We start from the raw sequence: 14,366 nt of genomic DNA, 5'->3' as shown, positions 1-14,366 counted from the left end.
TCTCTCTCTCTCTCTCTCTCTCTCTCTCTCTCTCTCTCTCTCTCTCTCTCTCTCTCTCTCTCTCTCTCTCTCCTTCTTCTTTTTCTTCTTCTCCTCCTCCTCCTCCTCCTCCTCCTCCTCCTCTTCTTTTACTTTCTTAATAAACACTTTTTTGTTATCTAACATTTCTCAGTCATTACTTGAACTGTGCACGCGTTTCATCATAATATAATCCTATTGCAGAGTGAGAGGGCATGCAGAGAAATTTCTTCCAGCATTCAGTCTGTGTGTGTGTGTGTGTGTGTGTGTGTGTGTGTGTGTGTGTGTGTGTTGGGCGAAGACTTTCTTTCCTCTTTTCCTGTACCGAAGACTGAAACTGGCAGAGAGAAACACGGGAGTTCTGTCTGCTGTATGCTAAGGGCCAGGATTTATGAGCAGAGACACTTCCCACGTGATATGCGAGACGAAGTGGATGGTAGTAGTAAGAAACGTGACCGTGAGTGAGTAAGTGTGAGTCTATGCGTGTCCACCCGTACTGCCAGTTGCCAGTAAGGTGCATAAGCTTGGTGGGTTCTAGTGACTCCCCAGGCTTGTATAAATGCGTTACGTAGCCTCACTCACAACCTAAAGGGACATGTAGGGAGTTAGCATGAATATCGACTGGTAAAAAATCGAGGGTTGCACTTTTTTTTCCTTTTTTTTTCATGTGTGTGTGTGTGTGTGTGTCTGTGTGTGTGTGTGTGTGTGTGTGTGTGTGGATGGATGAATGGTTGAATGGCTGGATAGTTCGTTCACCCACACACAAGTCAATCACCACGCTGTATCGGTTCCTAGTTCCCTGTTCTCTCTACCGTAACACATTCGCTGGTGTAGTTAAGTAGACCCTTCATTGTTCACCTCACGCCCCTCACCTCAGGATATACCATAAGAAAGGTGGGGATGTGTGGAGGTGTGAGGGTGACTGACCAGCTAGTGTCAGGGTCAAGGCCAGCTACGGGAGGGACTGAAAGGTGCTGGCAGGTCGTTCTGAGTAGTCCGTCATTTTTTTTTTTTTTTTTTTTTTTTGCTGAGTTATGGGTTTGACCTCTGCGAGTCAGCATGAGTACGAAACTTCCGTACATTTAGTGATGCTGCAGATAGGTATGGCACGTGTTTTGAGAGAGAGAGAGAGAGAGAGAGAGAGAGAGAGAGAGAGAGAGAGAGAGAGAGAGAGAGAGAGAGTGTGTGTACTGTACATATTTATAAGTACCTATTTAAATTTTCTATAGAGGAGTGAGTGTCACTGATCCCTTCTTTATAACACCAATACCGATTTGTGATATTTTTCTTTTGCCTTATGTATACTACTACTAGCAGGCATTGTTTCCTCTGCTGGTATTTGTATGTGCGTGAGAGTGATCGATTAGCTTACGTGCCCAGCATATTGTTGACCCATCCGCATCGTGAACCTGGGTCATGTCAGCGATGGCAAGCAATACGAAGCGGCTGAATAAATCACAGGCTGTCCATTTGCGTTGCGAAAAATCATAAGATGTTTGATACTGAGTAAAAAAAAATTAAAAATAAAATAAAAAGGTGTGGGGAAAAAAAATAAAGCAATCAGGAAAACTATTGCGAATTCAACATGATCATAAACACGTAATTATACACCATGCATGTAGATATTCACTGTACTTGGAATCTAATTGAATAGCTTATGAATCTTACACCAATGACCAGGGAAAATTTACGAAAGGTCACCAACCTGAGGTGTTCGTAAGCCGCAAACCATCATCTCGACCATTTCAGTTTATTAATCTTGGGGGTTCGCTAGCTGGTGTATATAAGAAGTGCAAGGAGGCGTGAGCAGTCAGTATTGCCTTGTACCTTACACGGAGAGGATATTAGCGCAGCTCCTCCTGACTAGCTCTAAGATATGGCATCCGCTCAACCACACGCGACGGGTAAGATTCCTCTCGTTTGCTTCAGTTCTTTTAATGCGTTGATTATTATTTCTCTCGTTTTGTGTTTGTGACGTTGTATTGTTGGTTTGTCTGTAGAGCGGGGTGTGTGTGTGTGTGTGTGTGTGTGTGTCTGCAGCCTGAATTATGTTAATCTGTTCAAGGAATCGGTGTTGGAGGAGGAGGTTCAGGGAATAATTTTTCAATACATTACCAACATACAATAAACTTGTATTACTGGAATTAAGCCATTTACTACTATGGTTACTCTTATTAACACTTTATAAGCTTTAAAAAATCATAAAATACACACGCACACACACACAAACAAATAAGGCATATAAAGTGATTTCTTCTACTTCTACTACATAATTATTTAGGAAACTGTTATTGAAAAAGTGTAAAAAAATTCAGTTCTTCAGCAGTTCAAGCATTAAAGGAGTATCAGTAATTAAAGCATCATTTATTATTAATTTTTGAGGTTGAATGACACTTGTACCACGAAGAACTAACGGGAAGGTGAAAATATTGAAAACCGTATCACTTTTTGTAAATCCACTGCTGGTGCTAACGGGGATGCATTTTTCACGGCCTTTAATTAAGAAGACTGATGGTGGCATGTGTAGTGAAATCTGTTTTTGGCTATTGCTTTTAGTCGACATGGGTGGAGTTTGTATTCTGAACATTTCCTCCCTGTACATGTATTTATTTACTGTTTGATTGTTCAGTTAAATATTTTACTCTTTAGCCTTATTGTCTAGTTAGTCAATTCACCAGTTAATTAGTCAGTTTGCTTGTTTGTTGATTAGTTAGTTATAACTTCTACTTTAGTTAGTTAATTTGTTCGTTTATTTATTTATTCATTTTTTTTTTTTTACCTTACTCCGTTGGATAACTGGTTAGTTCTTATTTCTACTCTTCAACTTATTTCATTTTGCTTCTTCAGTCGTTTAGCAAGACCGACATACGTGCAATCCCAGCAAGTGTCTGTATTAATTCAGTTACGCAATGAAATCAGCGCTGAAGGTCGTGCTCCATATTTTTCTTCTTCACACACACACACACACACACACACACACACACACACACACACACACACACACTACCACTGAAACGTAAGATCACATGGATAACATTTATGTTAGAGAGATCCTTTGGAACTATTTAGGATTGTGTATGCGTTATGTACTGCATGTAAGTTTTAATTTATTTCTCTATCTTTACCCAGGTTGGCGAGCACGAGCCCCGAAGAGGCCTCCCATGACTCTTAGAAGACTTAGCCATTCACGGCTGACTTCACTTCTCACTGGTGTCCTCAATCACCCTTCAGTATGTCCCAAGGTAAGTCTCTCTCTCTCTCTCTCTCTCTCTCTCTCTCTCTCTCTCTCTCTCTCTCTCTCTCTCTCTCTCTCTCTCTCTCTCTCTCTCAATGGGCCCTTCTATAGTTTTTCACTCAACCACCCACCTTGCTTTCCCTGTTTTGTTGGCAGACCTCGAAATGGTACAATATATTATAATTCTGGTGTTGCCTTCACTTTATTTATTTATTTTTATTATTATTATTTTATTTTATTTTTTTATTTTATTTATTACTTCAGGTTCTCGTTTTCCATCGGCATTTCCTCTTCCGTTTTCTTATTTGTTGGAATCAGATCGTCTTCCGTTCGCTGTTTGACATTTTCCCAGTATCTATCGTAGCCCATAAGAAGTTCACTATAGACCATTAAGTGTTATTATTCTTGGTATTATTTCATGGTGGTTATAACGAATTAGGTCTTTTCTTCCACAGAACGTAGCCACTGTAGGTTTCTTGCTTCGTTCCTACCTGCCACTCGGAACTCTCACAACACTTCTGAAGGATGTGACCTCCGCACAAGATCTCACCATCAACCCCGAGTTTGCTGTGAATCTTCTAAGACTGAACCTAAACGCTGATGTCTCACACGTGGAAATGAAGGGACGGGGCACGGAAGCAAACAACTTGCTTGAACGAGAATGTGAGACTCTCATGAAGGAGATAGAAGTAATGAAGGAACTCCGTCTGGAAAGTCTTTTGTTGGAGGGCTTGGCACTTAAACCTGGTCTACTTTCATGTGTATTGAGGAAAGCCCCACTTCTCCGGTCCTTGCAGTTATCTGGCAGCCTAGCAGAAGAGGCCCTGGATCACTTGAGTCATAGCCCGTGTGAACTGCACACACTGCATCTTCATTCTTGCACCGTGACGGACGAACAGATAGCCAGCGCTCTCCTGTGGCCAGTTCGGAAGCTCAGCAACATGGCAGATGTGATTTGTTCTGACGAAGACTTTTCAAAGCCTGGTCGAGTGCAGGCGTCGTCTCTGAGGGAAGTGACGGTCATATCTCCCGCGCTGACGGTGGGTGGCGCTATGGTGTTGCTGCGCGCCCTCCCTCACCTGTGCTGCCTTCACTACACCTGGCTGGTTCCGGTGTGCGAGTCTCTTCGTATCTTGCAGCAACTGTGTCCTTCAGTGACTTCCTACGCCATCTCCCACATCGATCTCTCCCTGGTTGGAGGAAATGTGTTAGAAAGTGTGGCATCACTGTGTCCCGGCCTGCGCAGTCTGCAGATAGAAGGCTGCGAGCCTAGTGTTGTCAATCTCGATGCACTAGCGGGCTTCACTAAGCTTACCTCTCTCACCCTACGACTGGTGCCCGAGCCCTTTATTGTCTCAGCTGTGAAGGCGGTGGGCCACAACCTCCTCAAGCTGCGAGTGGAATACGAGGAATGCGTCTGCAAACTGTTTTCGTTCGCAGCGCTGAAGGTCCTTCAAGAACACTGCCGGGATTTACAAAGCCTCGAACTTATCTCAGTGTGTCTGTCCGGAGAACCGCGGCCTCGCCAGCGGTCCAAGATCATAGCCCCTGCCTTCCCTGAGCTTACTCACCTAGTAGTGGAAGGAGCAGCATCATCACCCGACGTGCTGGCGAGCCTGATCAGCCGTAACAGGGCCTTAGAGCATATGACTCTGGCAGTGAATCGGGACGTGCTCACAGATCAGGTGGTTAGCACTCTTCTCTCCCAAAATGACCTGCATTGCTTGGCCACGCTACACCTTGGAGCTGGTAACCTGTCACCTGCTGCCCTTACAACTCTCCTCACTCTTCCCTCACTCAGCGGCCTCTCCCTCGACCTGAAGCGGTTCCCCTTCATCCCAGAGTCAACCTTCATGGCCCTACAAGATGACCTCAGAAGTAGCAATTGCTTGTGCCGCCTTGACAGGTCAGCCGTGGAGTAGTGCTGCCAGTGGCTTGTGGTCGTGGGGAGTAAGAAACTAATCCCTTATGGGGCAGAGTAGTTAGTGGTAGATGACAGTAGTAGTATTAGACAAGGTAGTGTTGTGTACATTAAAATGTAAATAATATCAATATACCAAATTTCACAATCACAAATGTTGTCATTCTCATCTCCTGTAAATTGTTGTTTCATATTGTAGATAATCTGCATTGGTATAACTCGTGCATTCATATCTTTGTCATGGTGTTTGCACAAGTAACCATATGCAAACTTGCCTGGCATTTAGCATTTGCAGTTGTTAGTAAGTGCTTATGTTTTCATTATGAATGTTGAGAAATATTAATCCATTATGAAATTAAGAAATAAACTTGACTGATAATTTTGTTTAATGTATTGATTTCATCGATCAAGTTTTTGAAAGACTTGTTTAACAGTCAGCTTTTGTCACCTAATGGCAGGCCACATACTGAGGCTGCATGATTCTTTGCAATTATGCATTCTATTCTCCAGTAACTTTCCATTTTACATGCATCATTGTTCCAAGTCCCAACTCTTATCTCTATAGTATGTACATCTTTCACATTAGCACAGAACTTTAGTTCTTTTCATTGTGCATTGATCTGTAATTACAGTTAACTGAATGAGTAGATTAGTGTTTGGTCTGGCCATGTAGAGAATGAAAAAAGAATGATTGAAGAAGATAAGTGGCTCTGATGAAGCAGATGTAAGATTAAGAGAATGGGAAGGGTGGATAGTAAAGACAGCATGATATGGAATTGTGATGTATGTAATTAATTGTGCATGATAGGGATGAAAGAAGAATCATTGTGCATATATGAATGATGAAACCTCAAGGTGGGAAGTCTTTCCATATCCTGATTGATCAATCAGCTGATCAGGTCAGATGCATGGAAGGGGGGACAAGACTGTTATTATGCAGCAGAGGTAAGCCTGCTCTGCTGTTGGGCCACTACTTTTAGAGAAAGCCAAAGATGTTGCACACCTGGCCCTAATGCAGTGCAGACAGTAACAATTTGTCCTCTCTCTCAGTGGCCTATTGGCTAAGATCTGAGAGAATGTTCAGTGTGATTGCGAATATGAGTGTATGCAAGTGAAGACTTTATCTCAGTTCCCTGCCTTTACATGTTGCTCTGGTGTATAAACTACATGTGAGGAACATTGCATCAAAATGTTGACTTGATACTACACAATATATTTTAAAAATAAATCAACAAATATAACAACCTTCAGGGCTTAAGTTTTCCTATATATAAATCCACTTGTAAAACCTTAATTATAATTTTTCAACAAGAAAACTATTTGCAGAAGCAAACTGATGCTGTTTAGCTTTTCCCTAATCAGCTAGATACAAAATCTCTTTACCTTCTCCCTTCCTTGAGAGCCTAGGGACAACCAGTCAGCTGCTTTCTCTTCTAAATAATCACTGAGTGAATCAGGAAGGAACAGTCAGGATTTACTCATCACTTCACATCACATCATGAGAGGAAGATAAGGAATTCAATCATAAGTTAACATGAACAGATATGTCAGTATTTACAATACCTAAATAATAGTCAGTTTTCATCTAAGTTATGATGAAAATATCTATTTACTTATTTTGTTATTTTAATGTAAAATATTGGATAAACATATTCAGAAAGACACTGAATCATTGTACTAACATAAAGATAATAACAACAGAACAAACATATGAGACACAAATACAAAGGGACTCCAATGACAGCCATGTCATAATGAACAATGGGAATAACTTCATCAGAAGGATGAAATATTGCACATAGAAACATTTTTACTTGATCACAGAATGTGACACTCCAGCAAGTATGTGTAGTGGTAAGATTGTCTCATATGCAATGAATATTTCTCTCTCTTTTTTTTTTTTTCTTAGACAGTAACACATTTCTCATACTCCATTACTTTTCTCCCAGGACAACCACAAATATCCACAGTCCAATCACTTCCTCCCCACACCACCACAGTGACATCACTTTCCATAGGGAGAGAACACCTCATAGTCTAGCACTGTGAAGTTGTAGTCACTCATCAGAGTATTGCAGGAAGCATTTTCACCATCATATGAATGGGGCAGGTTGGAGTAACTCTCAAGGTTTTGGTTGCAGTTCCCTGCAATGAAGAGGTCTGCCCCAGCACCAAAGATTGGGCCACAGCTGGCAAAAGAAAGGTGAAGAACAATGAAGAAACAGCATGTGAGTATATAAATATCTGAATAGTATTTTGGTAACATTCACATTGCTGACAATCTTCTAAGGTTATTACTGTAAAGTACCTGTACTTAACTGTACATATAACCAACCAGTGGTACACTGGCAACACTTTTGGTCAATATAGGTATATTATATGGACAATTATTCTGAAAGTGTCTGAGTTAGTTGCTGTGATTCTGAAATTGTCTAAGTTAGTTGCTGTGGTTATATTTGTGAGGCTGACAACTAAGATACAAAAGAACTTTATACATTTTTGTATCTTGTCCATCAGAATAATTAGTAGTGTAATTTTACTGAAACACAAGTCACAGCAACACATTCCTAACACAGCCCAAGATACTGAGCAACTTACTCTGGATGGTAGCAGATGGCAAACATCTTCTTTATGACTGGAAATTTTGTAGGGGGGATGTCCTGGTTGTTGACAAGGGTGAAAAGGAAAGCTTTGTCAGAGGCAACGTATCTACCCTTCATGGTAGTCTTGCCCCAAGGGACATCACTAAACCCTCCACAGATCTCTCCATGCTGACCCTGTTGAGAGTGGTTAGTTATTCCTCTATTCTGTCTCTGTGGTCCAACAGTTGACACAGCTTGAAATTTAAAAAATCCTACATTTAAATCCCCAATTGGGTGATCATTTAGATTTCACTCCATAATCTCTGTTCATGTAGTCAAGAACTGGTATTTGATATAATCTGACTCCATAAGTCAGTACAGTGTGGAGAGGTGAAGGTTACATGGCTTCATTCCCTAACCATTAAAGGATGCTTTTGTCCTATAGTGGTACACATTGGCTTATGCAATGAATGAAAAGAAGCATACTGTGACATTTATGCTCTACCATGACAATTGTATAGGTGGGTGCCACACCATCACAGTGGCGGTGGAAGGCATCAGCTGAATAGCCATGAGTAGATGCTCGGTACACCAGACGCCACATCTGTTTGTTGACGCCATACCAGTTGTTAAGGATCCGCTGGAGGGACATCTTCTCCTGAGGGACAGAAGTTGAGAAAACAGCATATAAAGAAAACTGTGTACAGTTATATTTCCATTCTATGCTCCAAATTATTAAAGCCTAAGATATTTATGCCAGTGAAGAATTTTTTGTTCTTACCAGCATTAATGTCTCCCCAACAGTTAATATGATAAAGGCTATTTGCACTTTTGAAATACATTGAATATTTTAAAGCTGGAAAATCAAAAAGCTAAGCTAAGAAGGGGAATATAACACCTACATTGATCAGTATCTGAGAGCCAGCAAACAGCTTTAGGGACACTCTGGGTTGAAGTCGCTTGTCCTCATTGGTCGAGTTATCCTTAAACTTATTGGGAAGGGCAGCATAGCGATATCTCTCCAGGGAAAGCTCCATAGGCACTGCTCCTGTTGGCTCCACCTCTTCAGCAAACACCTGGCTGTCTGTAAGGGTAGCAGCAAGAAATTTAAGGAGAAAACAAACTAACAATACTTGAATGTGTTCTCATTACATAGAATATTAAAATCATCTATGACACATGTTGCCTGTATCAGCAATTGGATGTGAAGTGTAGACACTGAATGAAGGGAATTGTCAGTGCAGCAGACTTCAGAATGGCAATGGAATGTTGTAGCAGTTGAAAGTTACAGTAATGAAAAAAAAAGTGTACAAGATGTTTGAAATAGAGTTTAAATGATGGGAGTCATAGTACTGGAGACAACAGTGGAGAATGAACAACGATAATGTGAGCACATTTTTAGAATAAACTAAGAAAGTTTACTCCAGATAATGTTAATGTTTAGAGGTGAAATATGGACTGTACATCATAATTATTACCAATGAGCAGGAGTCGAACATGATTAATAACACCCTGAAGCTGTTGACACACACGAAGCCTCTCCTCCTCTGTCCAGTGTGCCGTGGGCTGGGCCACACCCGCACCATACTTGGCCCAGTTGAGGACCCCACGCCACACATCTTCCTCCTCCAGAGCTAGCTGGAAAACATGGAAGCACAAGATACATGAAAGATGGATGGATCAAAGAAAAGAAACCTCCTTAGTAAAACATGCACCAAAGACTGAACAACCAGAACAGAGAAATATATAGGTATCTTTTGATCTTTTTCAGCATTGCTTCTCACATAAATGGTGAGGTGTTCATAAATTCATCTTCTCATCTACTTCTCTTTGTTAGCTGCTAAACATCATGTTCCTTCTGAGGCTTACATTATCAGAGGAGATGAGGCGTATGAGTGCTTCCCGGGACAGGTTTAGGAAGGAAGATGTCTGCATACATTCCAGTGCATTCTCACCAATATAGGCCACACAGCGGTCCACAAAGGAACGGCTTCCCTTGCTCCCTGTAGGTAGGTGGCAGAGTGTGAAGAATGTCATTTGAAATCATCAAGAAAATTTGCAACAATAATGGAATACTTTATGAAAACTGGAAATAAGTGAGAAAAAGATCAACTGGCAATATATGCATTTGCAAAGCAAACATTTCCTTAATACATGAGAATACACAAGAAGAACGGATACCAGATCTATTAGTCTGTAATGAGGGTTATGTTTATCTATTTACTTTTAATAGTTAACTATATGTGGAAGAACAGAATAGACACATAGAAAGACACATATATCCACAAAACTTGTAACAGCAAAAAAATAGTCGAGAAAATCCAGATTTAAAAAACTTATGATACATGCTGAACTAAGCAGTGCTGAAAATTAAAGAAACAATTTATAGTAGCATCAGTATTTCACCCTTAATTGACTTTCAAAATTTTGTTAGGAAACTTATGTTTCATCATTCTGTTGTACAAACTTTTTATAGCTAAAAGATGAGGGAAGGACATCACGGTAATAGAAAGTACATTACCTTTCCAGCAACAGCAAGGAATTCTGACCCTCTCAGTGGCCTCTCTAGTGACAGTACAAACCTCCCGTGCGTTGCTCCATCTTGAGGGCGGCCATGAGGAAGGTGCAGGCGTTGTGGGGTGTCATGGTGGTGGCAATGTGGTCCTCACAGTGCTGGCAGAGTTCCTCCAGCCCAAGGTCATGAGCCACTCCATGCACTTCAAACACTCCACTGTCACTCATTACAACCTGTGGTAACCCATCAAGCTTAGCTACTCATATATTGAGATCTTTCAAGTATTTTGCCTAAAACTAGATTGGGTCTTATCATATCCATCCTGCATGAAATTTCCATAGGCTTAAATCAATTTCATTATTGTAAGAGAGAAATAGTATATGACTCTCTCTCTCTCTCTCTCTCTCTCTCTCTCTCTCTCTCTCTCTCTCTTGATTCAAGGATGGGAGAGGTTAGTTATTGCCACCAATACCTTGCCCGTGTAGATGTAGTTGATGACCTGCCGAAAGATGACAGGCTGGTACTGTGGCAAGCGAATGGTAGTGTGGGGGCTACCCGGAGTCACAGTGCTGCCAGGGATGACACACACCTCTCCGCCTGACGCCTCCACAAAGCTTTTGCATCTGTGATGAAAATTACTCCATAGGTTTTCCTCCCTTTTAAGTAAGTTTCGATTATAAATTACTTGTCTAAAGAATATACGAGTACTTGTCAAGATATGTTTTTTTAATTGATTTTTTTATACAAGATCAATGAATTCAATTGTAAATTACAACCAATTATTGATGTTTTGTATAATTGGTGAATTATAATAATAGTACAAGCCAAATTCAGTGCATCTAATTTCAAAACAAAGTACCTGGCCTTGAGGATAAGCTTGTGAGCAGCTATGTGTGTCTCCTCCCGCCCAATGACAAATATTATATCAGCAGAGTCCTTATCCTCCAACAGATGCTGCAGATCCTCAAGAAGCCTTGACACCCCCACCAGGGACTTGTCGGAGAAGTGGAGACCACCAGCTACTCGTGTCCCCATCCTGAAGGCCAGCAGTGGGGTGAGTGATGCCTGTTGAAGGAATAAGTGAGAATTGAGTGACTTACTCTTGCAAATGAAATAAAATAATGCTTGCGAACATTAAAAAAAAAGAAAAAAACACATGAAAGTATAATAGTATTTACCACAAAACTTTTCTTAACTTAAACTCATTCCAAAATCAAGGTAAGTGAAGCTGTTATCTTTTCCTGACATAATTCATTAGTAGGAAAAGACCTGTTACAATAATCAGGATGACTGCTTGACTAAAGATACAATTCATTTATCCTCGTACACCTTGAGAGAACTGAGCTATCATAACAATTATCTTTGTGACAAAATTAATCAATAATAAAAAAACTAAAATGCATAATTATCTCAAATGTAGAAATAATGCAGAGCTTTCAGATTTATAAATAAAATATTTACACCGGCTATATAAGTACTTACATTAGCATCTTAAGTCGCATAAATCAGAGACAACAGAGGTTTTCAATGCATCATTTAGTCCCCTAACCGCAGCATCACTCACGTTTCCGGCGCCTGCTCTCTCTCACAAGTAGTTATCCAGCCCTGCACAGTGCAGTCCCTAGTGATACTTCCACCAGCCCCAGCTCCCTTGCCTCACTTGTCACCCACAAAGAGTGAGTCATGCCATGTAAGTTTCATTAGCCTTATTAGCTTGCCCAGAGACAGGAATCCCTGAGAGAGATGCTAAGTAGGTGTGTACGGGGTTCGCTTTTCTCTTCCTTTCTCTTGGGTTTTAAGCTTTGACTCCTCTTGAAGGCGGTGGATCCAGTGAGTATGTGGCACGGCGTGGCGACCTTACCTCAATTTAATGGACGGGGAAATGGTGGAGGGCAGGTAACACAAGGATATGGTGAGGTGGAGAGCGAGGAGATCACAGGTAAACAAAGGTGGCGTGTAGCGTCCTGCGGGGGTCATGGAGGGGAGGGAGGAATGCGTACGACAAGGGTCACTCAACTATGTATATGTATGTGGGTTTTTTTCTCCTTACATTATTATTATTATTATTATTATTATTATTATTATTATTATTATTATTATTATTATTATTATTATTTATTTTTATTTATTTTTTTATTTATTTTTTTTTATTTATTTATTATTTTTTTTTTTTACGCACTCCGCTCCTCGTGATCGGTTTATACTGAGTGATGGAGCACAAGTGTTTGATATATGACAGTTTCTCTTCCGATACAAGATAATGACGATGCACATAGATTGAACTCCCAGTGAGAGGTAATAGGGAGAGGGGGAGTGGGTCGAGAGAAATATTGAATGCGTCTAGGTGTTGCTCTTTAGTGTTCATAATGTTTGCCTCTTATTTACCCAGTCCAGTCCTTCAAATTACAGAATTATAACTTCGTTTTCCTGTATTTCTAAAACTTTTGAGTCTATCCTCAACGGAAAGATTTTGAAGCACCTGTCTGCTCACAGCCTTTTATCTCATCGCCAGCATAAATTACGTTAAGGACGATCCGCTGGCGATCTACTAAAGGTTTGAGGTGCCTTGCTCTCGTTTTTTTTTTTTTTTTTTTTTTTTTCACAGATAAAATCTTATCAGTTCGTCGGGCAAGGATGGTATTTTAGCAGTGAATATTTGAGAGGCCTACCTAATTGTCAAAAGTATGCTTTGGTGTCATATGTGGATAATGAAAGCAATTACAAGAGTAAATTTAGGGTAAACTTAAGATTAGATGGATACCCTGCCCACTCATTCTTTTGTGATGTCGATGTTTAACTATGACCTGAGTAATCACCCATCGTCTCTTCCTCGTAATTACATCATGCGTGAGTGGGATTCTGGCTTCTACCAGACACAGCTCTGGACCTGCAGATTTTGACTCCTTGCAAACATTTCACCGCTCTCTTATATTGTAAACTGCATGTTGTTGTTAGCGACGCAGAATATTGCAAACTTATTTAGTTGAGACTAGTTAGATGATTCATGTAATCTCGATACATTACTCATTGTTGCGTCGTCGCTGAACCACACCCCCAGGTACTACTACTACTATACGATAGTCTAGTGGAGGGTTTTGAGCGCCACATCGTCCTCTGCCTTCCCACGAATCACTATAAACTTCGTTTTCTTCTCGTTCAACACCGTACCATATTCTTGACAATAGTCAGGCACATTTCTCTGTAGTGGCCAGGATTATCATATTATCCATTAGTAACAATACATGTAAATCCCCTAAAAGAATCCTACTGCACCGACACTGCTCTTCAACAACCTCATCACATTGTCCACTTACGTATACAGTAAATAACAGACAGCTCGACGGGGCCCGGTGGCGCGTGGCGCATACCGGCCATGGCCTTGATGATGGCTGAGTGGAGTACCTTCCTGGTGCACTCATAGATAGACAGATAGCCAGCAGCTACTGAACTAGCTTTTCACGGGATATCCTGTCGTTGGCTTTGCTGTAATCAATGACTAATATATACAGCTTTGTTTTCCTCCAATACGCAGTCATCTTTGGAGCCAGTTAGCATCTAAACAGCCAGGCAACTCTGAGGCGCTTATTAAAAAAAAATTAAAAAAATTCCTTCTGCAATTCACGCGACACAACCTTCCAGACAACTATTCTTATTCTTCCCTGACACTCAGTTACCCCCCCCCCCCGTCTCACTTCACAGTAGTTTGCCAGTATAAAGTATCTGTTTATATTCATGATAATTAATGCAGTATGTAGAGTTGAGCAATGATGACTGGGCTGGATTTGTGTCGTAACGCCAAACTCAAATAAATTTATTGCAGTCTGTATCAACTGCATCGACTCCGATAGATTTCGTAACTAAAGGTCATGCTATAATTTCTCAATCTCTCTCTCTCTCTCTCTCTCTCTCTCTCTCTCTCTCTCTCTCTCTCTCTCTCTCTCTCTCTCTCTCTCTCTCTCTCTCTCTCTCTCTCTCTCTTATGTAAGATTGCTCATGTTAAGCGATTCCATTAAGTTAATTAAAGAGTCTGATCGTTAAAAGTAATGGTATTAATCACTAAAAGCAATTAATGTATGCATGTTGAAAAGGAATATT

The 14,366-nt window shown here is 40.7% G+C and overlaps 2 protein-coding genes across 7 annotated transcripts in view; one reads left to right on the top strand and one right to left on the bottom strand.

The window, feature by feature from the left end:
• Positions 1 to 5,553, top strand: part of LOC135093569 (uncharacterized) — a 152,094-nt gene extending 146,541 nt beyond the window's left edge. For 2 of the 3 annotated variants that reach the window (XM_063992944.1, XM_063992943.1), the window contains 2 exons: positions 3,148 to 3,260; positions 3,709 to 5,553. In XM_063992944.1, coding sequence (XP_063849014.1) covers positions 3,180 to 3,260; positions 3,709 to 5,175 — 1,548 coding nt within the window. In that variant the 5' untranslated portion in view covers positions 3,148 to 3,179 and the 3' untranslated portion in view covers positions 5,176 to 5,553. Of the gene's footprint in view, positions 1 to 1,784; positions 1,923 to 3,147; positions 3,261 to 3,708 lie in introns of those variants that run through there. The other variant, XM_063992942.1, reaches the window with a different exon arrangement.
• An 818-nt stretch (positions 5,554 to 6,371) lies between these two features.
• Positions 6,372 to 13,728, bottom strand: LOC135093568 (BTB/POZ domain-containing protein 9-like). 4 transcript variants are annotated; one of them, XM_063992937.1, is made up of 10 exons: positions 13,586 to 13,728; positions 11,131 to 11,336; positions 10,744 to 10,894; positions 10,339 to 10,504; positions 9,626 to 9,759; positions 9,235 to 9,394; positions 8,659 to 8,840; positions 8,262 to 8,414; positions 7,773 to 7,951; positions 6,372 to 7,363 (listed from the first exon to the last, which is right to left on the bottom strand). In XM_063992937.1, exons 1-10 carry the CDS (start codon positions 13,688 to 13,690, stop codon positions 7,180 to 7,182), a joined length of 1,620 nt encoding a protein of 539 aa, XP_063849007.1. In that variant the 5' UTR covers positions 13,691 to 13,728; the 3' UTR covers positions 6,372 to 7,179. The 4 variants fall into 4 exon arrangements, with proteins under 4 accessions (XP_063849007.1, XP_063849009.1, XP_063849011.1 ...); XM_063992939.1 differs by lacking the exon at positions 13,586 to 13,728 and adding an exon at positions 12,133 to 12,290; XM_063992941.1 differs by lacking the exon at positions 13,586 to 13,728 and adding an exon at positions 11,836 to 11,955.
• Between the last annotated feature and the right edge of the window lie 638 nt (positions 13,729 to 14,366).

Source organism: Scylla paramamosain, chromosome 43 (assembly GCF_035594125.1).
Source record: "Scylla paramamosain isolate STU-SP2022 chromosome 43, ASM3559412v1, whole genome shotgun sequence".
Lineage (NCBI taxonomy): Eukaryota > Metazoa > Arthropoda > Malacostraca > Decapoda > Portunidae > Scylla > Scylla paramamosain.
The sequence above is the reverse complement of the archived record's forward strand: the minus strand, read 5'-3'. Positions and strand labels throughout refer to the sequence as shown.

What these genes read in the sequence shown, in the direction of transcription:
- LOC135093568 (XM_063992937.1), bottom strand. Translation starts at nt 13,690, where the DNA reads ATGAGTGCACCAGGAAGGTACTCCACTCAGCCATCATCAAGGCCATGG. An exon ending in GATGGAGCAACGCACGGGAG is followed by an intron (nt 9,760 to 10,338) that starts GTTTGTACTGTC and finishes ACCTACCTACAG; the next exon opens with GGAGCAAGGGAAGCCGTTCC. An exon ending in GCCATCTGCTACCATCCAGA is followed by an intron (nt 7,364 to 7,772) that starts GTAAGTTGCTCA and finishes TTCTTTTGCCAG; the next exon opens with CTGTGGCCCAATCTTTGGTG.